At 39.1% G+C, this 25,165-nt stretch overlaps 2 protein-coding genes across 8 annotated transcripts in view; both read left to right on the forward strand.

Annotated features, from left to right (window-relative positions):
• LOC121959941 (lysosome membrane protein 2-like) overlaps positions 1-13,193 on the forward strand; it is a 30,634-nt gene extending 17,441 nt beyond the window's left edge. Inside the window, exons 7-13 of one of the 2 annotated variants that reach the window (XM_042509496.2) lie at positions 3,508-3,686; positions 7,900-8,018; positions 8,714-8,787; positions 8,880-8,931; positions 9,242-9,394; positions 9,558-9,599; positions 10,834-13,193. In XM_042509496.2, the coding sequence (XP_042365430.1) occupies positions 3,508-3,686; positions 7,900-8,018; positions 8,714-8,787; positions 8,880-8,931; positions 9,242-9,394; positions 9,558-9,599; positions 10,834-10,944 (730 nt within the window). In that variant the 3' untranslated portion in view covers positions 10,945-13,193. The remainder of the gene's footprint in view (positions 1-3,507; positions 3,687-7,899; positions 8,019-8,713; positions 8,788-8,879; positions 8,932-9,241; positions 9,395-9,557; positions 9,600-10,833) is intronic. The other variant, XM_042509497.2, reaches the window with a different exon arrangement.
• An 872-nt stretch (positions 13,194-14,065) lies between these two features.
• nup54 (nucleoporin 54) lies at positions 14,066-24,150 on the forward strand. 6 transcript variants are annotated; one of them, XM_088070666.1, is made up of 15 exons: positions 14,066-14,222; positions 14,697-14,810; positions 15,827-15,910; positions 16,077-16,241; positions 16,652-16,738; positions 17,295-17,453; positions 18,058-18,284; positions 18,750-18,937; positions 19,053-19,249; positions 19,639-19,693; positions 20,695-20,788; positions 21,455-21,562; positions 21,759-21,878; positions 23,331-23,441; positions 23,565-24,150. In XM_088070666.1, the coding sequence occupies exons 1-15, from the start codon at positions 14,180-14,182 to the stop codon at positions 23,691-23,693; spliced, it is 1,881 nt and encodes a 626-aa protein (XP_087926792.1). In that variant the 5' UTR covers positions 14,066-14,179; the 3' UTR covers positions 23,694-24,150. The 6 variants fall into 6 exon arrangements, with proteins under 6 accessions (XP_087926792.1, XP_087926794.1, XP_042365427.1 ...); XM_088070668.1 differs by having other exon boundaries at positions 16,077-16,112; XM_042509493.2 differs by lacking the exon at positions 16,077-16,241.
• Positions 24,151-25,165: the final 1,015 nt, after the last annotated feature.

Consider the following 25,165-nt stretch of genomic DNA (forward strand, 5'->3'; position numbering starts at 1 on the left):
TATTAAATGTGAGATAAGCATTGGGAAAGAAACGTTCTTTCTGTTCTTGTTCAGCTGGAACAAACAAGTTTGATTATGCTTTCTGTATAAAACGGTCTGCGTGCATCCATCCAATTTTTACTTCTCGGAAATGTTTGCCAGACATGTTCAGTGCCAATTCTCATAAGGGACCGTCAGATTTCTGGAGGATTTCAGAATTTATTCCAGGATGTTATAGAGAGTTGCCTCTCACACAGTGACTAATGAATAGTTCCTTGGGGTTACAAATTTTGCAAATACTACGGCTTTATGCTGGCTTTACTGACAAAACTGTGCCCTCGCTGATGATGACAGCTTCTGATTTAGAAAATGACCTTGATCCAAAAAAAATCACATGTTGCTGCAGACATCCTCCCCTTTTTATTCAGCGTGGAAAGAATCTGTTGGAGTGGCATGGTTGTACCTTTGACTCTGATTGGATGTGTGTCAAGAAACCCCTCTCCCAAATGTTTACACTCTCACCTACTTATTCATTGCCTGACGGCTTTATCGCGCCTGTCTGTGCTATTGTGATTGAAGGGAAGGATCCCTCCCTTTTTCCTGGGTTTTTTGGACCATAATGAGAAGAGGAAATGTTCCATTAAGTTAAGCATGTTAACCTTCACACACACAGTTGTATTCAAGTGTTTTCAGCCTTAAGCTGAGAATTCTCATTTGTGACCTGACGAGGCAGTCACCCTTTGGTCCACTGACTAACAGCTGAACCACAGAAAGATTTGATGAATTGCAAACAGGTGTCATTTTTCAAATACCAAAGGGCCTTTTGCCGTATGTCGATCTGTCCTCTAGCGAAGACCCTTTTTCATTTAATGACATGTTTTGATATTAAAGGGATTATGTCCTAGACAACCAACACTTATCCAAACATTCACAAAACAAAAAAGAATTAAAAAAAAAAAACCCAACAGATTCAACCCAACCAATGAAGATAAAGAATGACGCAGATTAGAAACACCTAAACACAACAAAAACATCAACAACAACAAAAACAAACAAAAAATTTTGTCTAGAGCCACAGTATTACACGAAGCTGCAATCACAAGCTATACTTCACGGACAAACAATAAAGCAGAGTGAGACACACAGAAATGCAATAGACAGTCCACACTGATGACACTCATTAGATGTCACCAACAGATGAGGAAAGAAAGTTACATGGCCTTCATGTATTGTACCTTCCCTATAATATTGCACCAGCAATATTATTGCACAAGCATAAAAAAGAAAAAATATTAATGATAATGGAAAGAAGGATAAATAAAGATAATGACAATGGTCTTGCATAAGGATAAAATTGAAATGAAATCACAATAATACTAATGGATAACTTGCCCAAGAACTTATATGAGTCAACCTGCTCTATTTCCCTGTCACCAGTGAACCTCCTGAAAACATTGGAGGTGACTACATTGCCTATTTCTCACCATAGAAGTTTTCAGAAACAAATTTTAGTGTACTGTTTAGCTGTAAAGTGAGCATGTTGATCTGGCCAGTGGGCGGTGGTTGGTACTTTGTTAGAATGTATCCAACAAGGCAGCTGGGTCACAAACTGTCTCATTTTACATGTAAACAGTACACTAAAATATCTTTCTGAAAACCTTTGAGACAAGAAACAGGCAATTCAGTGACAGAATCTTGATTCATATTTGATCAGCGCTACCTAGTTTGACAGTTTGACCATAGTTTACAATTGACATGATTGACAGCTGCGTTGGAGGCTCCTCGGCTCTGATTGGTTGTTGCTGCCGCGCCTGTCTCTGTCTCAAGTAGTTCTCTCAGAATATCGTGACAGTTTCAGCAAATATGACACAAAGTTATTTTCATAAAAGTCAGCAACTGTAGCTTTAAAAGTTTGCAAGTTATTTGAATTTTGGTCCTGGTGGCCCCAAATTATAACAGATATAAACACTGTTATGCCTCATTGCAAACTAAAGTGAATGTTTTAACACTAAGATTTAAATATTATCAGTATTAATTATTATACAAGGTGCACTTTTTCTAAACTAAAATACTAATACGACCCCATCTCTCCTTTCTCCTTTCAAAGTTTTTACACCTAAGATACAAGTATCTTACATCATCTCATCCAACCTTGGCCCGCACACACTGAAGGGATTTAGATACAAAAGACGCATATTTCAGCTGAGTTTATCTGACATTAATTCATACTGTAACATTCTCTCATGCACAGCAGTACAAGGCAGTGGCTTTCACAGTCCTGTTCTAGTGAGGAAACACATAAGTCTTTAACTTGGCTTCTCTCGCAAAGGTCAAGGGAAAGGTCTGTACAGTATTGTTGCACGATTGGTGGGCTGGGAAACGAAGGGGCGCATCCTCCCGGCCAGTTGGCACATACTGTATGGACTCCTTTGTTCTCGCTGAGAATCTGTGGGATTCCCTAGAAAAAACGGAGCTGCAGATACATTGAACGGGGATGAACTGCTCACAGGAACGCAATTTCCCTGGAAGCTGTAAAAACACAACAGACATTAAAATATAAATAAAGATTTTTTTCCACTCCCAGACCAAAAGAAGGTCAACACAACACAATAGTGTTATTTCCTCCATCTGTTTAGAATGTAAGAACAGGATTTCTACATAGATCCTACAGTTTCTGGAGAGATATTACTCTTGAAGTTGAAAGTCAGCTGTCTGTTTTCATAGAGAAGAGGAGAATTGAGTTCAGGTTGTGTTTGCTGGTGAGCAGGTGTCCCAGCTCCCAACAGCAGGTAAAATCGACTTAAATGAATGGGTGACAAATGTGGAGCAGCAGCTAATGCAAGAGCATGTGCACTTTTATATTTGTGTTTATTTATTCTGTGCAGCAAACTGGATGAATGGCATTTGTTGACTTGAGACTTAGCCGAGCAGCACTCAGATAAGTGCGTGTGGTACCTGGAAATTGATTTAATATTAATGGACCAGACAGATAGAAATATTATTAAATTAATTCAGTAGAGGTGTTTTCATCGCTCATGTGCCTCCACCAGCCCCTGTGAGAAAATCACTTCAGCATTTCCTTTGAATTCTTATTTTATGCATAGTCTGTCTAACAGATGCGCCTTTGGAAAAAGTTCAACTGTTTTTTGTTTTTTTTTCGTTCAATGTTTCAATGGGAAAGCATGTTGTGCATGAACCGACATAGTAGAGTGATCTCATAACCCAAAACCCTCCTCACTCCTCCCCATAGGCTTCCTCCACAGGGAATAAACTAGAACAGACAGGAAGTATTAAAAAAACAACAACAACAAAATAAATTAATAAATAGATAATAATATTAATAATAAAACAAAAAAGGGATATATTGTTTTTAACATGACATTGAATTCAAGTTTTTGAAACGAATTGTGCCCATGAGGTACAGCAAAGACGACAGTAGCCAGAGATAAAGAAAGAGAAGAACTCACAGTTAATAAAAACTGATTTAAATTCGCCGTGAACTGTACTGTTCTTTGTTTTTCTCTCCAGGTCGATCCACATGGAGTTTGAGAAAGACGTGGAGGTGAAAGGAATCCCAGCATATCGCTTCACACCACCACGCTCTGTTTTTGCCAGCAAGGAGGAGAACCCAGCCAATGAGGGTTTCTGCGTCACCCCACAGGAGTGCCTGGGAACCGGACTTCTGAAAGTCAGCCCCTGTCGGAAAGGTAAACGTCCTTTTGTGCAGCCTGTTTTCTTATGTAATTTTTTCACTTTCACACGCCCGCCACAGAGTATGACATTCTGTGCCCACTCTTCTGTCTCCTGTTCTTTGAGTTGGTTGTACTTCTGACACTGAGCCTACACTCTGATCTGGGCCTTTCTTTTTAAAACGCATAACTTTACGTAGAACGCCAACATATTTGATTTCTGTTGCCTTGTTCTTTCTTATTGCCATTTTATTTTGCTTTTATTCTTATCTTAGTCAAGTCCTTTTTTTGTTTTCCATCCTACTATCAGCAGCACTAATACGGTCTAAATGACCCATGTGACACAGCTCTCTCCAGCTCTCTCCTCACCTCAGGCAACATCTGACCATGACTGGCCCAGTAGCCGAGGGGGTCGGTAAGCCCTGTCACCTGATTCTGGCCTTGAATATGACCGGGCATTACCTTGTAGTCCCTGTGTTCACTTTCCACTTCTTTCTCTTAAATATGATAATTTTCTGTGAAAGAGCAATACTAGATTGTTTTATGCATTGACTATAGCATTGACTATAAAAAAAAAAAGAAACTGACTCGAATATTCATCGAAATATTTGCCCATTAATCTTCTATCATTTGGAGTACAATATTTCCCTCTGCAATGTTGTGGAGTACATGTACAAAGCAGCTTGAAAAGGCAATACTTAAGTAAAGTGCAGCTTCCTCAAATTCACCCTAAAGCACTTGAGTAAATGAACTTTACACTCTACCACTGACATACTGTATCAGATCAATCAGCTGTTGAATGTATGACCTCCCAGCAATCATGTTGCTTCTGCAAGAAAATGAAGGCATGATGTTCTCTTTGGGATAGAACAACTCACTCAAACAAGTCACAAGTTGTTGAATCTTCCATGAACGGGACTGATTTGGCACAGTACTTGCGTACTGCTTCTTGTGAAACAATATGAGTAATGTTGACAAAGTCATTAAAAACAGGCATGATGTTATTTACTGTGAATGGTTAGTGTTAACTGGATGATTCTCACAGAGACAAATGGACACCAATGACTGCCATGCACATAAAAGTCAAAGGAATATTTCAGTGTCGATTTTCCACCAGCTGTGTATCAAACAGTGTGGGAAGTACATGTAGATGAACTCTTTGCTCCATCTAACCAGGGCCTTGATAGCCCTTCCTCTCCCCTGACGAAACTCCTCTACATGACTTGATATAAGTCATTTGGAGGAGTTTCTCTGGCTCTTGTAGCTGTTGCTCAAACTACAGGCTGTACTTCTGCATTTTCACCAACCGCTCCCAGTTGCCACCTCAAAGAGCAAACAGCCAATCAAGAGACACACTCGGACCGAAATCTGATCAAACAGTGAAGCTAGGCAGCACTTATCAAATATAAAGTTTATGTCACTGCACTGCCTATTTCTCACCTAAACTGTTTTCAGACATGTATTTAACGCCTCGTTTTGCCCTAATGGCAGGGTTTGTGAGCAGAAATTGGGCGCCACACTGCTTCCTGCACAGTGAAAACGGAGGGCGAACAGGGGAGATCAAACAGTAAAACTAAGCAGTGCTTATCAAATATTTACCCCAAATATTTTCAGAAACATCCTTTAGCTTACCCTTTAACTGTATTACGAAATTTGGCCGGCTCCCATTATTTCACAGGGAGCCATCCACACAACATCAAGAGCGTAGCATACTGGTAGTTGTAGGTTTTTCACTTCTTAAGCAATTTTCTCTGTTTTCTCTGGTCATGTAGCACCAATTTCAAGTATTTCTGTCTTTCTGCTGCATAGGCAGAGTAGTTTTATGTGAGGGCCTTCTTTGTGTTGGAGAAATATGCAAACATGATGGCCCAACAAAAAGAAATCAAAGCACTCTGAGGTCATGGTACAAATTTAGTGCAGCCAGCAACAGGGGGTTCATTCTGCTGGGATTTAAAAGAATGTGCAGAGGGTTAAGTTTAGGATCAGGTTTTGAGGAATGTACGCAGTGATTAAGTGGCACTCATAAGTATACCAATAGGAATATGTGTGTGTGTGTGTGTGTGTGTGTGTGTGTGTGTGTGTGTGTGTGTGTGTGTGTGTGTGTGTGTGTGTGTGTGTGTGTGTGTGTGTGTTTGCGCTACATTGACCTTGTGGGTTGACACGGGAACAGCCTCTCAGGTGACTGCGGGTGTGTTTTTGTCATGCATGTGTTACCAAACACAAGGACAGGAAAATGGTCACCTCTGCCCCACTTCAACAGCACCCCGAACTGTGCCATTGCCATCTGACTCTGTTGTTGAGACACAGACAGAGTGACTGTGTGTGACACTGCACAGGTGGAACCTAACCGGGAATGTTCTCCTTGGACACGCTTATCTAGACCATGGCCATATTGTAGGAACGGGGTGTCTCCTGTTAACAATATGAGGAAGGAACTTAGCAAGAGTAACAAGATTCCTGGATATAAGATACGACTCTTGGTTGTGGTCCATCTGTGTACCTATTGTTTATTTGCTTCATGAGATTTACCCTGAGTAACACAGTGCATTTCCTGCGATGGAGGTCAGTTTATATCTCCTCACCTTCTGTTCTCAGATGTTCCCCTGCTTAAGTTTCAGTAAAGAAATCAACCAGCAAGAAATGTGACATTTGACGTGAGGCGTTGTTTTTTATGCTGCTTCTTCGACTACCTACTACACCTGTGTGTCGGGGAGGATGAGAATTTTTGTCGCACCATCATGGTGTTGTACATACATGCATTGTTTTGAACAAGAAGAGCACATTACAGAACCTACATGCTTGTTCTACAGGTTCCCTTTACAGAGCAGATGTTCTAATATGACTTTAATATGACAAACTAGCATTAACTCCTTTAAAGGGACAGTTCACTTCAAAATGAAAAATGCATATTTGTCCTCATAACTGCAGCGCTATTCATCCATCTGTTTTGGTGTGAGTTGCTTAGTGTTAGAAATATCAGCCGTAGAGATGTCTGTCTTCTCCCCAATATAATGAAACTAGATGACACTCAACTTGTGGTACTCAAAGCGTCAAAAAAAAAACAAAAACATTTGGAAAAATCAACAGCAATGTCTCTTTCCAGAAATCATGACCTGGTTACAAAAGATATTTCAAAGACCTTATTGTAAGCAGTTTCATGTAGGAACTATTTTCTTTCTACTGTACTTCACTGGCCGACTGCATCACCCCACAGAAGGATGCGTGGATCTACTCATGGACAAGTGGCCCATACTCAAGAAATGAAAAAATGAAATGGAGTAGTTCCTACATGAAACTGCTCACAATAAGGTCAAAGTAACTGGCTCATGATTTCTGAAAAGAGACTTTGGTTTGCAGTTTTTCAAATGTATCTTTGGCACTTTGAGCACCACAAGTTGAGTGCCACCTTGTTCCGTTATATTGGAGAGCAGGAAGACATCTCTACAGCTGATATCTCTAACACTCAAAGACTCACACCAAAACAATCTAGACTGATAAACAGCACTACAGGTAAGAGGGAAAATATGTATTTTGGTGAACTGGCCCAGAAACACTGACTTGGTCCTCTAAATATTGCCTCTGTTATGTGATGATATGTTTGTTGACATCAAAACACTTTGATTAATGTCTGAATTGATGAAAATGAAAACCTTCTTATACAAACATGTGGCAGCTCAAGAGCCCCTTGTCATAATTATGTGTCAAGTCACAATAAACCCTGATTAGAGATTGGGCAACATTGTCACAAAGGACGGAGCACACAATCGGTCCTAGCTGACATTTATGTCACTTCATAAATCAGAGAAAGGAAAACTTCTTTTGCTGTGACTCATTTATAATTTACAGTATATCTCTACTGTAAATTATAAATTGCTGCTTTGCTTAGTTTAAGCAGAATCAGAATCTGGTTTTATTACCAAGTACATTTACATATACAAGCAGTTTGATCATAATCATAATCAGAACACCATGCACTTTATGGACACTTAAAGGGGCCCTTCATGTTTCTGCAATTATGCACCTGATAGAGTTTAATTATGAATGTTTTTTTTCTTAATTATGACTGCTTTTTAACTATGACTTTTACCTACTTATTTTTATTCTTTATTATTCACTTGCACTGTTTTTCTTTCTGCTATGACGTGTGTCATGAAAACTATAAATAAAGGAAATCTGAACTCTAATGTTTTCTTTTCTCTTTGTTTTTCCCTTAAATCCCCTCCTCACACAGGTGCCCCAGTGGTCGCCTCCTTTCCTCATTTTTACCTTGGAGAAGATAGATATGCAGCTGCCATTGGAGGAATGTCCCCCAAAAGACAGCACCACCAAACCTTCCTGGACTTAAACCCAGTAAGCCACCAGGCCTCACTGACCTCAAATGCACTTTTAACTCTGCAGTTGTCTTTGATAGTCACTGGGAAAATATGTAGGAGCAAAGCATTTCATTCAACTGTGTCATAAGAGGTACTGCTACACCACCTAGTGGCATGTTGAATAATACAGGAGAAGAAGAACATCCACTAAGTACCCTACCAGTTCCATTCAGGATTCTTGGTGCTATTTAGCGAACCAGCAAGGCTTATTGTAGCCTATCCTATATGAACAAAGGATAACCCAGAATAACAGCAATACCAAAGACAGAAAAATAAATAAATAAAAAATACTCTCAATTACAATCAATTATTTTATGTCATAATCTGTAATCCTTTTACTTGGTAAGGCTTTTGTTAAACTTAGTCATCAAGCAAGTTGCAGATCACATTGATTATCTTCAAACTTTTGTTCTGTTATTAGGGTTAGGGTTAAAAAGACCAGCATGAACCACCTACTAATGAGACCATTGCACCCTCTATTTTGTCTGACTATCACTCACTTGACTTCCAACAGTTGTTCAAACCATTAAAATATGACACACCTGTTTAAACAACTGTTTAAAATTAGGTTCAGGAACTGGAAGGGAATCGCTTCCATGTTGGTGGAAAAGGGGTACCAGACACTGTCTGAGATTTCATTTTTCAGTTCATATCTCGTGTCTTTTTTTGCAGACGACTGGTGTGATTTTGCGCGCAAACAAGAGAGCGCAGATTAACATCTTGATCAACAGACTCCCTGGATTTGCGTGAGTATCTACTTATCTCATTACTCTAAAACACTGATGTATGTGTTTCAGAACTGACTGGCTCACACTTTTTTCCATTGTGTTCACTACAGGAAAACTAGAAGCATTAATGAGACCATCTTTCCCGTCATGTTCCTCAATGAGGTAAGAATACTGAAGACACATTGACAGTAGAGTTGAACTCATTACAAGAATCATTACATTGGATCATCACAAAATTGTTAATATTTCATAAACACAATTAATAATGTTGTCCTTTTTTCTTGATGAATTCCAAAATGAAAATGAAGTATTTTAATAAGAAACTTCTTTGTTTCATGTATAGGGAAAACACAAATAAGCACACAACCATTAGAAAGTATTGTATTCAAGTTGATAAACCTGCCACTTAATATACAAGTAATATACAAAGTTTCTGTTACATACTGTATCTTTTCTGTCTTTTAATACACAGAGTGTGGTGATTGATGATGTGTCTGCGGCGAGAGTGCAGAAGCTGCTGCTGATTGTCACTCTAGTGTCCAACTTCCCGCTCATTATTGTGGGACTGGGAGCCATTATGCTCCTTGTCTTCATTATCCTTCTGTACAGGGCCCGCAAGCAGAAGGTATGACCCCACCTCTTAGCTGATTTTATTCTAACAGCTCACTGTTTGCTCGCTTTGTCCCCAAAAGTAATTTGTGTTCATTTTTTTTTGGTTAATTGGTTCATTTGCTCTAACTACACACTAATTGCACTGTGCATGTGTTTATCACTGTGTCTCTGTGCAGAATGAAGTTAAGCGCACTGTGTTTACCAAGCCTCTCTATGCTGTAAGTCTTATTGGTTATTTTGCTGCTTTGTTTTGTTTTCCTGTGCTGTGTTTGCTTTATCTTTAATCTCATTTCTCAGTGTGCATTTGGACAGCTTTCACAACTCCCAAAATAATTTTAATGCTGTACAGTAAACTTAATGTCTGGTTTTAACCATAAAGGGTAGTTTGGGTTTTTTTAAAGTGGGGTTGTATGGTGTATTTATCCATAGTCACTGTATTACTAACAGTAGATGTCTGTCTGCACTCCCCCAATTTGGAAAAAGCGGCAGGACTGCTGACACAGAAGCTAAGCAATATATATATATATATATATATATATATATATATATATATATATATATATATATATATATATATATATATATAATATATACATATATACATATATATATATATATTTAGACATATATATACGGTGAATGATGCAAAAATTGGTAACCGTTTAAGTGCACGCTATAATGAGAGTTTTTTCACTGCTTTATCTCCACATCAGAAAACCTAGGAAGGGGCTTCAGTTCCCCATCTATGCTCTCGTCAAAGCCACCAGACTCACTTTACAAAAGCAGTGATTTTGGCTCCCTGAACACAGGATCTGCTGGTCTACCACTGAGTTGATCAGTTTCTTTATTTGTGATATTGTAGGACTTGGTGGTGAATCTGGACCACCCTGTTTTCACACCAAAGTCACACAATTAACACAAACGAATTAACTGTTTGAGGCAGTCAAAACAGTTAATTTGCATGCCTCTACGGTGATCGAAGAATCCCAAAAACAGAGCAAGTGCTTAATGAATTGGAGAAGAAGTCGGCCACATTTAAAAACAGTAAAATTATACCAATGTGTCTGTGTACAGACTCTCTCACACAACTGGTGCAGTATAATCCAAGTCTCATTTATCCAGCTGCATGCTCAGTACTTCCCAAAGACATGCATTTTTGCTAAAACCGTGCCGTAATAGACATAGCATTAGCACAGTGTGTGAACATTTAAATTGTAATATGGATAATGTGCTGAGTGTGTAAAGTTTGGAAAATATAAGTTGTGCCTTATGCTAAAATACAGTGTATAGTAGTATGTAAGTCCAAAAGATAAATATGTGCGCAATAAATGTAAGATGGCATGTTAAAGGACACCAAGTCTTCAATAATTACAGGTATGACTGTACAAAGTAAGATGAGTTTTAATACGTTTTTTAATTCTTTTTTTTTTCATCCACAATCTTCCTCCACAGACCTCCACTGAAGAGGACACTTCTTACTCTCCAGTCAACGACAAGGAAAAGGAAGATCCTCAGAATGGGACCTATATCGGTTTGACAGCTAAAATGGACCCACAAGATTAAGCAGGGGGTGAATCGTTAGAAGGGGCTCAGAATCACAAATAGGGATTTGGGTTTTCAGGAGAGAGATAGAAAATTGTCAGTATCTCCTCTATGATTGGAAATCTCTGGGGTTGGGGGTTGGGGGGGTTGTAGAGAAGGGGAACATGTTTTAATCTCATACACTGAATGTGCTGTATGTACCTAATTTTATCCTTGAAGAGCTACCTAAAGTCCAGGTATAGCACACTGTCTAGCACGCCAGAAAAAGTGTAAATCAATTGAAAACATTGTGTTTTTAGGGCTTATTCTTGCTGTTGGGTTAAATCAGTTGCTGAAAGCTGCAAAAGTACACTTTGTGGCGATCCAAAACAAACAAGACACACCCTTTCAACTCAGGTGTGGGATAAATTTGATTTTAACGCTGTGGCCTCACCTCATTCTCTTTTTGCCTAGATTGTGCCTTCAGACCTTTAGACTGTGTAACAGGGCAGAGGGGATGATTTGGGACCAGGGTAATTAAATCCATAAACTGTGAGGTTTTTTTTTAGATATGATGTGTTACTCTCAGGGGGGCCTTTTGAAGCAGGAAAGAGGCACAAAACACACGGCAAGCCTTCCCTCTTTGTAAAGACATTAAAATCAGTTCAGTATTACTATGTTTAATTTAATCCTCCACTAAATGTTACACAACATTGTCACGCCTCATTGTTTTCTATCCGTGCACTGCATGTAGAGGGACATCTGTGCACATCATTACCACTGCCTCTGAGAAACCTTCTGAGCATATTTTTGTGTAGATACAGTGTAAGATGTGTTGAACTGCTTACATTCCTCTCAGTGTATGATGGGAATGAATATCAGACAAAACGCTGTATATTTTGGATACTTTAATTTTTGTAAAATAAGAAATCCTTCTCATTTTTTTTTTTTGTAAATGATAAATGTAGAAATGTTTGAATGAGGAACATGTTGAGTTAGAGCTTCACAGTTATCTACTAGTTCCACACTTTTCTCAGCCATTTAAAGCCTTGAATGTGACTTTATGGATTTTATGGTTGAAAAATGATTCATACAGTACTGATTTGACAGTGTTTTTGCCCTGCATAACTGCTTACACTAACTAATGCTGACATAACAAAATATAATTAAGCCTATTATCATTTCAAAATGAACTTTTTTGAGACTGTTGTTGAAGGCCTTACTAGCATTGTTGGTGCTAATTACTATACCCAGCAAACCTTTTTTTTTTTTTGTGTGTGTGTGTGTGTGTGTGTGTGTGTGTGTGTGTGTGTGTGTGTGTGTGTGTGTGTGTGTGTTTGTGTGTGTGTTCTTGAAAGACTTCATGTCCAGCCATTACAACTCAACACTCATGAAGTTCCAGTATGAAGCTGTGCCTTTTAAAGAATCAATGTTACTGAATTTGTCTTGCCTTTTATAGTTTTCACATATTTTGTGAAAAGAACATGATGCATACCAACAGATCTACTCTCAAGTGCATGTCGTTTTCTTCCAGATACCAAACAAAAAGGCTAGAAGTTTTCAAAATTTCTTGTCTCGCCAGCAGGGTCACGCTGCACTTTGTGAAAGGCTTTGCTTGAATGGTAGATTGTTGTATAGAGCTACAGCTTTCCTCACTGGAATATGAAGATTTCAGGTGTCATTTAATGTAACATAGAGAAAATGTTGCAGAATGACTACATTTAAACTGAGTTGAGCCCAGTTTTTATCTCTGTGCTTACTTTTAGTTGTAACATTTTAAGGATGACTGAGTTACTTCATACCACCTGGTCAATAAGTGCACTATGATAATCAGCAATAAATATATCAAATAATAGCAGATAAGCTGTGATAAGTTTCATTTAGAGATTTCTGCTTCCTCATTTGACTTTTTGTGTTTGATGTAATCAGTTATGTTCAAAAAGTAATGAAAATAGAGTAAATTGGTGGAGAGTATATAATGTAGTGTCGTCATAATTTCATGACAGGGTGAATGGCTGGATAAAGCAATTTTTTTATGCAAAACAAAACACAGTATTACACAACATAAGTGTTGTGGTTTAAAAGAATAAATTATTTTGCTTTGTCTGTAACACCAAAACACGGAAAGCACACTAGCCTTCCTTGTGCCATACTTTGATAACGGATTGTATTTTCTGAAATTATCGTTACTGCTATAACCACTTATTCTTCTGATTGTCAGCTTGTTTTGAAATGTTGACTGTTAAAACTGTTTTTACTGTGTACACAAAAATAAAAGTAGTTTCAGTTAATGTGTCTCATCGTCATTAAAGCCTTTTTGTCAGTGTTTGGTTCTCATTTTAGGGAAGTGGAAGATAGAAATCCATACATTTGCCTGCCAAATGTATGGCCATGTTGTGCCTAAATAAAAGACAGTTAATAACTTAAGTCATTTATCAAGTAAATCAACTTTCCACACAAGTTTAAAAGTCTGGTTAGGTGCTGGTTTTGGGTTAGGCTCTGTTGTCGTGGTTTTTAGAGTAAAACTTTTCAGCGTGTTTTGCACTGACTACACTGAACAACACTCGTTGTGAGGACACAGATATTTGGGCATTTATGGAGATCGATTAATTATTGCGTGTTGCATTTAAAAATTCTTAAATGGTCTCTTAATGTATCATGAATTATATAGTATCAAATTAATTGTAAATTGTCAATAGTAACATACACTCTTGTAGCTGCTTTTATAACCAGTGGTGGAGAGAGTGCTCAGATCTTTTACTTAAATAAAAGTACTACTAATAGTTGGTAATTCTCTCTGTGAGTCAACTTATTGATTTATCAACTAATAATCGAAGCTGTATGTGTGTAATCTGTGAGGTAGTTTAATTATTCATAAAACATATTTTTTAAATTGATATGATTTTTATGCAAATATCTTAATTTGTAGCTGAAGCTATGAGATGAATGTAGTGAAGTAAAATGTACCAGTATTTCCTTCTGAAATGTAGTGGAGTAAAGGTATAAAGTAGCACAAAGAGAAAACACTCAAGTAAAGTATAAATATCTCAAATTCATACTAAAGTACAGAACATAAGTAAATGTACTTAGTTACATTCCATCACTATTTATAACACCAGTGAAGTAAATTTTCTGTGATGTTTTCAGAAGTAGCTATCTCTCATGCAGACTCCAGGTGGCGGTAATGCGCCGTTATGGTGGATGACAACTTCCGGCTCTCATAAAGAACAAGACGAAGAAGAAGGAGAAGAAGAAGTGGTTGACAGCGGCAGTAAACATGGCGTTCAGTTTTGGCGGCGCCACGAGTAACCCAGCAGCAAGTAAGGACATTTTATTCTCATAAAATGTTTTATGTGTTGTGTTTATATGTTGTTAACTAACGTCATTTTTGGTGTGTATACACGAGCTACCTCTGGTCAGGTGATAGCGCTCTCGTGGTGTTAGCAGTCATGTCGGTTGGTTCACCAACCGGCAAATAAATTTAAAGCTAAATGCTTTCACAGCTATGGCAGTTAGCTGTTGAGCCAAATGTGTGGTAAATTGTTTTACCTTTTCTGTAATTTCAGTAAAATAGTTTTGGCTTATTAGGCACCGTTCATTAACGTTATTGTAACACCGTTATGATGTAGCTAGCTCTTGGCTAACGTTAGGTGTTTTGGCAAACGGCAAGTTTTTTTCTCGCGAGCGCACCTCACGCTCCCTGACAAAAATGAGCTTGCGGCGTGTGAAATTCACAATTTAACGTAACTGTCACGACATTCAACACTCGCAACACTCTCTGTGTTTCTGTTAAGGCACGTCCGGGTTTTCTTTCGGTTCATTTGGTGCCAAAACCACAGCATCAACTGCAGCATTTGGCTTTGGCCCCACAGCTACTACCACCACCACCGCCTCATCAGGATTCGGCAGTAAGTCCAGAGATCTGACCCTCACTAACGGGGGCAGCTCTCCTCACCTGTGACCCTCAGTAATCACAGCTACTCGGCTGTGTTTTTAGTCAGTGTGACTGAAGAGATGCAACGACTCATGTCAGCCTAGGTTGGGACTGTCTCATCCACCTGTGAAGGGGCAGTTCATTTAGGATTCACAGAAAGAAGGCTTCATCGGTAGAAATGAACTGGTTGTTTTGGTAAATGTACTGGGATTCCACTGATACTGTTTTTTTTTAGGGCAGATACATATATCAATTATTAGTACTTAATGAGACCGATAACTGATATTTGGAACCGATATGCATTACTAATAAAAATTAAAATATATCTCTTGAAATTTAAAATTTGAAATATAGCAAACTGCAACACAAAACTATCTGCTGAGGTTTCTTCATCTCCAAAGCATAAAGAAGTTTCATGTCACAAATCAGTGTGTCCCTGACACTGTTCTGCACATCACAGATGGGCCGCTAGCCCAGCACCTACTAATATGTGCTCACCTTTTCTCTGATAACTAAAGATCCAGATGTTCAGGAGGTGTTTTACCTAACATGGGCAGAGGTCTTTTCCTCCCCAATAAAAATAGACCTTGTGATTTAAATAGCTAAAACCACAAAATAAAGCAGTTTAATGTTACAAATCAGCGTTTTTCTTCGTTGTTTGGCTCATCTAGAAGAAAAGCCATGAGCCCAGCACCCACTTATTTGTGCTCGCTTTTTTTTTTCTCCGAAACCTTAATGTGTGCTGACGTTTGTTCTGATCCAGACGTTCAGAAGGTTCTTGACTGGGTGCTGAATTTTCTGCAGAGGACCCACTGGACCTTTAATGCAGGACTTAATAGAGTAATGATGTAGGGCTAGTAATATTTTTACTATGTAATGATTGTACAAGTTGTGTTGACTTTTTAGGTATCCTCGTCGATGTATCTGAATCTAGTTGTGTGCCAGTTAAACTGACTATTTTGTGTCTGCTTTTTTTCTTTCTTTCTGTAGCTCTTACTGCTCCTGGTTTTGGGGCTGCCACAACCACTGCTGCTGCACCAGCCACAGGATTTAGTTTTGGCTCCACCAACACTGGTAAGATGCACTATACAAATTTTTTTTTTTTTTTTTAGTCCTGTCTCATTTAAGGTACCTGAAGACTGTTTATGCAATTAATGAGCCCGAAAGGGGCGTGACGCATTGTCGTTTAACCCCTCCATGTCATTTTCTCTTTCTCGCTGCCTGCCTCCGCTGGCTGCAGGATTTGGGGGGCTGGGAGCTGGAAACACCACGGCTGGTGGGTTTAGTTTTGGGGGGTTTGGTTTAAATGCCAACCCAGCAGCAGTCAGCTTTAATGTGGGGTGCTTTGGTACAGCAACCACCACTGGCACTGTTTTCAATTTTGGTAATAGCCTGGCTAGCACAGGTAGATGACTTTTGTGATTGATTACTCAGTACAGTCTGTGTCTGTAAACACACATTTTCATCCATTTTCACATTTATGTGGTGCAGTGATTTTTCATCTCACGTGTTACATTGTTGTTTCCATTTGCATGAGGAGACAAAATGTTGAATTAAGCACTCATGCCATTTGATTTGATAGAAAGCCAGTACATTTTCACCTTCTATGTAAGACAAAAGAGCAACACTAGATAGAAATAAAATTTTGTTCTCCTTTTTCTTAATCTTAAAAGCTCAGTCATGATTTTTCTCTTCTGCTATGTATCAAATAGTCAGTGATTTCATTCTTTTTGCTTTCGCCCATTTATCTATCTCTCACCCCCATTTTGTTTTACCTCCTTTATCTCATTTGGCATGATTTTCTTTGTTTCTCAGGCGCTTTTGGTGGCTTTGGGACAACTACAACAACTGCTGCTGCACCAGGTTCCACCTTTAGCTTTGCTGCTCCCAGCAACACCACAGGTCAGCAGTGTGAGCCTTAACAACAAAATATGAACTTACCCTTCGGTTGTCATTCATGTTTAAGAGCTGGAAAGAGAATATATATACAGCATTTAGTTTTTAAAAATGAGGAATCCAGCAGTTTTTACCAGCTGAGGCAACATCAAAGGCAGGGTTTTATCAGCAATACTTGCACTTTGATGAAAATAACCTGAATAAAAATCATGAATGATGAATAATGCTGGATATTTTTTTTAAATGTATGATGTATATAAAAAAGGGGGATTTGGGCCAGCCTAAGGAGAATTGATTTTGGTTGGTTTGGTTTCAGTTTTCTATACATTACAACCAAAGCTCCACTGTTCCATATTACTGCACACTCGGCTTTGTGTTGAAATGCTTACAAATAACTACCATAAGATGTCTTGGTGTACGTACCTTAAATACTTCCCGTCACTCCTGTAGTGATCCCTCTGTAAAGCTGTAGCATATTTCCCGATCACTCTAGACTTAAATGGCATTCAGCAGTATTAATCTAGATATTTTCTCACTGTGTTGGGACACTGTTCTGTTTTAGGAGGCCTGTTTGGTAACACACAGAACAAAGGGTTTGGATTCTCCTCTGGGCTTGGCGCTGGAACCACTGCTGGGACAACAGGATTTGGAACTGGCTTAGGAACAACTAGCCTTGGTGGGTTTGGAGGCTTTAATATCCAGCAGACTCAGCAGCAGCCAGGTGAGACCCTGTATTTCTAAATGACGGTCTTAGTGTTTCCATGTTAGCATTAGAAAATGATCACCCAGACAAATCCGCCTTGCAGGACATTAAATCTGATACCTGTAATTTGCTTTTAAATGAGTTAATGATATATATGGCCACCTGTTTTTCTCAAGGATCTTCATAAAATGCACAAATGAGCACATCTACCATGGTAGGAGAAACAGTAACCTGCCTTGCATCTCATGTTTGTATTTTCCCCTTCCAAATCAAGCATAAGCCCACCAGCATTATTGATTCTACAGTTCTGCAGGGTATTTTTTGCAAAGCTCGCTCACAGACAATCTTCCAACTTTGCTGTACACCTCTTATCACACAGAGGGCGACAACAAGCACAAAGTTACAGATTTCAGCTTAAGGTAGCATCATCAGTTCAAGAGCATGCAGCTGAGGCAGAAATATGAGACTGTACAAAAATAATTGGTGGTTTTCCTTTTGTTATAAAGTAACATAAACATTTGAATTAGTAGTTTTCCCCTATAAATAAAGATATATACAGTTGTTTCAGAACTGAAAAGAGTAAGACAATTTGACCTATTATACCTCTCCATTCCCCCTCCAGGAGGTTTGTTCGGCCAGCAGGCGCAGCAGCAGGGTCAGGCTCAGCACACCCAGCTTTACCAGCAGGTCACTGCTCTGTCAGCTCCCACCTTGTTAGGAGATGAGCGTGACTCCATCTTAGCCAAATGGAACCAGTTGCAGGCATACTGGGGCACTGGGAAGGGCTACTACAGCAACAACAGCCAGCCTGTTGACTTCACCCAGGAGAACCCATTCTGCAGGTTCAAGGTAATAGCGGACAGTCAGTGTTTCCCACAGAATGATTGTATGTGTGTGACAGTAGCAGACCATTGTTTTGTTTTTGTTCTTTATATTTTTATCATTATCATATAATCACATTATTCTGTGTTCTCACTCTAAAAATCAAAGTTTTTGCTGGTCCCTCAACACAAAGCAGTAGGCAGAGTTTGTATGAGTTCTTTGTTTCCTCTTCAGCAGTTTTTCACTAGGGGGGTGTGTCATTGATCTGTAGATCCCTTTCTAGCTCCTCTCATTTATGGAAGTGAAAGCAAATTTTTCAACCCAGCAGAATGAACATTAAGTTTCACTTTCACTTTTTTTGTGTTGGATGATTTATTTGTGGGTGCCAGACACAAAAAAATAAACATGAGAAATCCTGCTAATTTATGTAAGTGGAGTGTTAAGTTCATGTGTATTTTAACATATGGTAATCCTCTTTCTTTTGTGTCCTAGGCGGTGGGCTATAGCTGCGTCCCAGTGAGTAAAGACGAGGATGGTTTAGTGGTCTTGCTTCTCAATAAAAAGGAGGCAGATGTGCGAGGTCAGCAGCAGCACCTGGTGGAGTCCCTCCACAAGATCCTGGGAAGCAACCAGACACTCACTGTCAATGTAGATGGCGTCAAAGCCCTGCCCAACGACCAGTACGTCTCTGTAATATGTCTACAATCCAATTCTTAAGCTGTAAGAAGTCGTAATAGATAATACATATATTTCAAACAAATGTGAGGACTTATTCGTGTGTCTTCGGTCTCACAGGACAGAGGTGATCATTTACGTGGTGGAGCGTTCTCCGAATGGCACCTCCAAGCGGATCCCCTCCACTACTCTCTTCAGCTATCTGGAGCAGGCCAACGTCAAGGTGCAGCTCACACAGATTGGAGTGGCCATGTCTGTCACACGCACAGAGCTGTCTCCAGCACAGCTCAAACAGCTGCTGCAAAACGCACCTGCAGGTACATCCATGTTTGTGTCCACCTCTCATTGAAGACTACAGGTTGTTGGGAACGGGCAGGACTCACCAGAGGCCCCAAGATATTTTATGATACTTCGGTCACAGTACAACATTATTGCAATCTTAAAGGTTTTTGGTATATGCTTAATTATGTCCCCAAACGAAAACTATGTCAACCTCTGTTTTATCTAATAGGAATGTTTTTCAGAGTTTTTAAATGTATCAAGTGGACTGAAAAAGCAATTGACTTTATTATTATAGAAGGCTACCGAAAACCTTTGGATACTATGCTGCATTGATTTTTTTTTTTCTCCCCACCGTGAGTTGGTTTGTGATTTTATTATATTTATGTCTTAAATTATAACTGATGATGTTGTCTCTTCTCCCTAGGAGTGGACCCTATCATTTGGGAGCAGGCTAAGGTGGACAACCCTGACCCAGAGAAGTAAGTTGGTTGAAGTCATCTGTTTAAGACTTCCCATAAAGGGTGTCATATGAATAATGTGGGGGGAGGTAGAACAGTTGCATAAGACCAGAAGATCATTTAGATTCTCCAGACGCTGCATTTTGAATTTCACAAACTTCATAGTTTTTTCATAGTACCAGGTAGCGCAACTTATTCTCATTCTGTTAATTTAAAACTTTGCTCTGATTCTCATACCTGTTGTAAATATGACTGTAGGTCATTCTAATTTACACTCTCCATGTCCACTGTAGAGATTTGGGAAGCAATTCTGGCAAACAACACATATTAAGAAAGTCCATCAGAAAATAAAACGGAAATTAGCAAAACTGAGTAGAGATCCACTTCCAGGGCAAAGTTAGCATAACCCACAGTCAGGCTGGCCACAGTTATAAGAATACGACCCTGACTGTAAAATGCCAGACTTGTTCTTTCAATAATAGTTACCTTTCAGTTAAAACACAACTGTACATTTCTATAAATGTTACCAGTTGAGTCTATTTTGTTTTATTTCTTCTTATTTATATTACCCCATAAAAGCAGTGTGCAAGTGCTCACCCCACCTTGACCAAAACAAAATCAGCTCAACCAGAGCTGAGACTGTAATCTTTCATGGCCACAACATTGTTTTCTATTCTGTTCCTCTTGTCATCCACCACAAGCTTGTTGGTTTTTATTGATATTGAGCTCCGGATGATTGTTGTGGCACTATGTAACAAAGCTCTCTATTAGTGCTCTGTACTCCTCTGTAACAAATAGTCCATAAGTGAAGAGAGCATGATTCTCACAGGAAAGTATGATAGTTATTATATTGTGATTATTATATTAGATCATTATATATTCACTTGAATTATAGTACATGTAAGAGTAGTGATAAATATTTATGTATGAGTGTAGATAGACATGGATGCAAACTGTAACTTCAGTGGTGGGCAGAGGCACACAGCTGCAAGGTGCTCATAGTGCTTTATGTTTTTCTCCAGATTAATACCAGTGCCCATGGTAGGTTTCAAGGAGCTGCTTCGAAGGCTGCAGATCCAGGAGCAGATGACCAAACAGCACCAGACCAGAGTGGATGTAAGTGAAAACACTGCTGTTTGTTACTGCCAATCTTAGTTCTCTAAATGTAAACAAACCCCCAACTCACTGGACCTGGGCACAGTGCCTTCTGATTATCAACAAAAGAATTTTGAAACTGATGTTGTGGTGTCAAGGACAGGGCACACAGATGTTGAATTCACGCAAGCTGCCAACAGGTTGTAAGTGTTTGTGTGAAGATTGTAAATATGGGAACTCCCCTTCATATTTACAATCCATATAAGCCTTTTATGTGCCAAGTTTGGCTTGAATTTGAGGATATTCACATTAGATATATCATGTAAGACAGAAGCTAATAAGGTAACTCAATGCTCACAATGCAAAGACATAGAGTGAGTGCAAGACTTACCAACATAACTTCTAAATTGGTTAAAAAAATGTAAAAAAAAAAAAACTTGTTTGGATCTATACATCTCTTCTGCCTTAGTATTATGTTGAGAAAATAAAAAATGAAAAACAACAAACAAAATGTTACCAAGCTACGGCAACAGGGCAGGGGTTGTTTTCGGCTTGACTGGTCTAAAAATAAAACTTGAAATCAGTGGAGAAAAATGCCAACAATTTTCTTCCCATCTGTTTTCACTCACTTACACACACACACACACACACACACACACACATGTACACGTACACATGGACTTGCAGATTATCTCCAGTGACATCAGTGAACTGCAGAAGAACCAGGCGACCACAGTGGCCAAGATTGCGCAGTACAAGAGGAAGTTGATGGATCTCTCTCACAGGGTGCTGCAGGTAGCCACCTCATCGTTGTTTACTTTGCTTACTGTTTTCCAAGAAAATTTGGAATGACCTTGATGATTTTTTTTTAGAGTTTGAATGCCCTGGCACTGTCTGTGTCTTTCCCTGCTTTGTCGATTCCGCTCCAGTATTTCTTGTCATATTTATCACTCCTCCTCCTCCTCCTCCTCCAAATTTATTTTCCTGGCAGGTGTTGATCAAACAGGAGATTCAAAGGAAAAGTGGTTATGCTATCCAAGTGGATGAGGAGCACCTCCGTGTGCAGCTGGACACCATACAGTCTGAACTCAATGCCCCCACACAGTTCAAGGTAAGTGTGTCCAAACTGTAGCAGTAACAGATACACACTGACAGTGTTCATTTTTTTATTCATCCAGATTACTAGAGTTGAAATCAGGTTAAAATGGCTTCGCTGCATGCTTGAAAGGTTCACATAAGGTGATTCAGGTCCTGGAAGTGCCATAAAAATAGCCCAGTTCTTACAAAGTACTTTGAAAGTCCGTAAAATTCAAATGAACCGCACGAGGTGTATATTTTGACCAAAAAAGTTTTGTTCACCAAGTTGTTATGATTATGATTGGCATGACTGAAATTAATTTAACTTGACTTAATGAGCTGGCTTTTCACCGTGATTTCTCAGCGGTGCACTGATGTAATTGCTCTGCCGAAAACTGAAATTGAAACTGGCATTGTTTCCATGCACTACTTACAGATGGTTCGATTTCAAAGATGATTTTTTTTCTTGTCATTATAATGTGCTGTTGACAATTCTGTCCGATATCAGGCAGCGTGGCAGAGTTTCTCCCTCTCCTCCTGCGCTGTGTGCAGGCAGTTAAGTAGGTCTAGGACCAGCAGGGCAGCACCACTTATGGAGGTCACATGTAGTGAGTTTCTATGGTTACGTTGACGCTCTTGCTGTGAAATTGTCTCTTAATTTGAACTTTTGCAAAGCATGAGAAAACAGTGCATTATAATAGAAGCTATATGCGTTATAGCTCTCATGACATTCAAATGTTTTGTTATGGTTAAATAGTGTGATAAGTAACCTTGCACCAAAAAGGGACATTGGTCACATCAGTTATATATGATCAAGTGAAGTCCTTGAAAATTAAGACATAGTGTTTGGAAAAGCACTTTAAATGCCTTGAATTTTATTTCATAATATCTGTATAAATGCTGTTTAAAATTGTATATTACTGTTTTGTAGTCTCTGGACATTTCCCCTTTTCATATTATTATTGACTGCTAATAATATATCTTGCATCTCTTGCCAAGTTGCTCATTGCCTTTTTAGCAGTGTTTTCAAAAGATATCAAATCATTTTGGGTTTCAATGGCTTAAATGCATGTAAAAGGCATCTGAACATAGCCAAGAAAACTGATGTCATTCCACGTTTCAGGAGGTTAAAGGTGCTGTGAGGGTGGTATGTTATTTTTACATCTAGTGTTTCTCTCCAAAATGCATTTTTGTTATTCTGTATTTTTAGAACTGTGTTTGATGGCAAGCAGTCTTTGTCTGTTCTGCCACAGTTTGTGCATTGCTGCATAAATTGGTGCATTATTTCCACCTGAAGATCAGGACAAAGTGTGACACCATTGGCAGGAAACTGAGACTCAATTATAAGCTCCATCGTGATACTGGATGTCAACAACTCCACACCTTGCTTCTAAGCTTCATTGGGTTTTGACTGTATTTGTGAATAAACTCGAGACAAGGTCTTTAAGTGTTTATTTTACATTCTCTGTGCTGTCTTTTCTTCCAGGGTCGGTTGAATGAATTAATGTCTCAAATCCGGATGCAGAATCACTTCGGAGCTGTGAGGTCAGAAGAGCGTTACAGTGTTGATGCAGACCTTCTCAGGGAAATCAAACAAGTGAGTCAGCGCAGTTACACAGTGCATCTTATTTTAACATCTGTGCCCAATAATTCTAGTTCCAGACTGCACAGTTCAAAGACTTTGGGCATTGACTGAAATTCTTTATCTGTCCACTTTCAGCACTTGAAACAGCAGCAGGATGGTTTAAGTCACTTGATCAGCGTCATCAAAGATGACTTGGAGGACATCAAACTCATAGAGCACGGGCTGAGTGACAGTGGACACATGAGAGGAGGCATCCTGAGCTGAGTCCACTCTACCAACACACACATGCAAATACTCTGACTCAGTATCAGTCCTCTGAGACATAGCCTGGCTGTCGGTTAATCTTGAAGTCATCTCTTGCCTTACAGTTTGATCATAAGAGAGCATCTGAATCTGGAGTACCCTCACTTTTTCACAGTTTTAGCTGGTTCATCAGGACTTTGCCCCACTTTCTATTCCAACAAAACAACAACTGACTGGTTAATCTGTGCTTTCCGAACTCATATAGAGAGATTGATGAAAAGACTCATCATCATCTAATAATAGCTGGCTTCCCCTGTAATAAATCAGATTATGGATAAGAGACCATGATTGTAGCCGGCATGTAAACAAGTCGCAGGACTGAGTGTGTGTTCTGATTGAAAACATTGTAAATACATCTTTGTATTTTCTTTTTTTATGCTGTTAGAATGTTAATAAATTTCATTTAAATTGAAAACAAGTTCTTCACAACATCTCTTCTCTTGCACACAAGCTGTGTAAAGGAAGCCTTTTTTTTTTTTTTTTTCTTCAACAGCGCCACTTTCTTGCCCATTTACCCGGATCCTGTTTTAGACTCAAGATGCACTGGTCAATCAGCTGATGTCCAGAATCAGCCGATTTTTAGCTTGATCGGCCGTGATCTGACCGGCCAATCAAATGTACATGCAGGCACCACATGGTTCACGTTACGCACACAGCAGCACAGATGGTAACCAGCTATTGTCAGAGCCGCTGCATCCGGTTCCCAGGTCGTCAAATACCGACGCTTTGTTACGCCCCTCAGAGCGACTTCTCAAAGCCTCTTAGTAACTTAATTTCTAAAAGCGACCAGCGACAAATTCGTGACTTACTCAGACCATTAGGGAGGTTATAATTCATTTCCACACATTCTGCTGAGAGTAATCGCAGTAACTGGCTGTTCTCACAGAAACAAAGGTCTCTCCTTCTCTTTTCAGATAGATCAGTAATAGCTGACTGTATGATTAGCCTACATACACAGTATAGGTTAATATTTTCTCTGATTCTTCTGTGCAGTCATTTGTGCGAGCATATATAGATGTGTTCTCATTTGGCAATGTAAAACATATTAGATTAAGTGCTACATACTGCAATTCATTCCCAGTAAGGTAACCCAGATTTCATGTGAGTTTGAGTGAAAGAAGGACCTGTAACCTTGTGCAGTTTTGGAGAGAAATGTTATTTAATAGACAGTGTTTTATAAACACAGAATTGATGATTGATTGATGGATTTTTTTTGTTAAAGAAAAGTTCAATACAAGAATGTTTGTATGTTGTCATTTAGGGCTTTAAAGAAAATTGGAATTGGCTGAGAAAATTTCTAGCGGAGCATCCCTATTTTTGATCTTAAGAGGTTACCAGTAAACACAGTTGCATTGTTGTGCTGCTAATATGGGACATATAATGTCACCTATGTTTAGCTTCAGACAAGTTCTTTCCAGCATCTCATCAAAGCA

The sequence above is a fragment of the Plectropomus leopardus genome, chromosome 20, assembly GCF_026936395.1.
Source record: "Plectropomus leopardus strain MGB_pleo_1.0 chromosome 20, ASM2693639v1, whole genome shotgun sequence".
In the NCBI taxonomy this organism is placed as follows: domain Eukaryota; kingdom Metazoa; phylum Chordata; class Actinopteri; order Perciformes; family Serranidae; genus Plectropomus; species Plectropomus leopardus.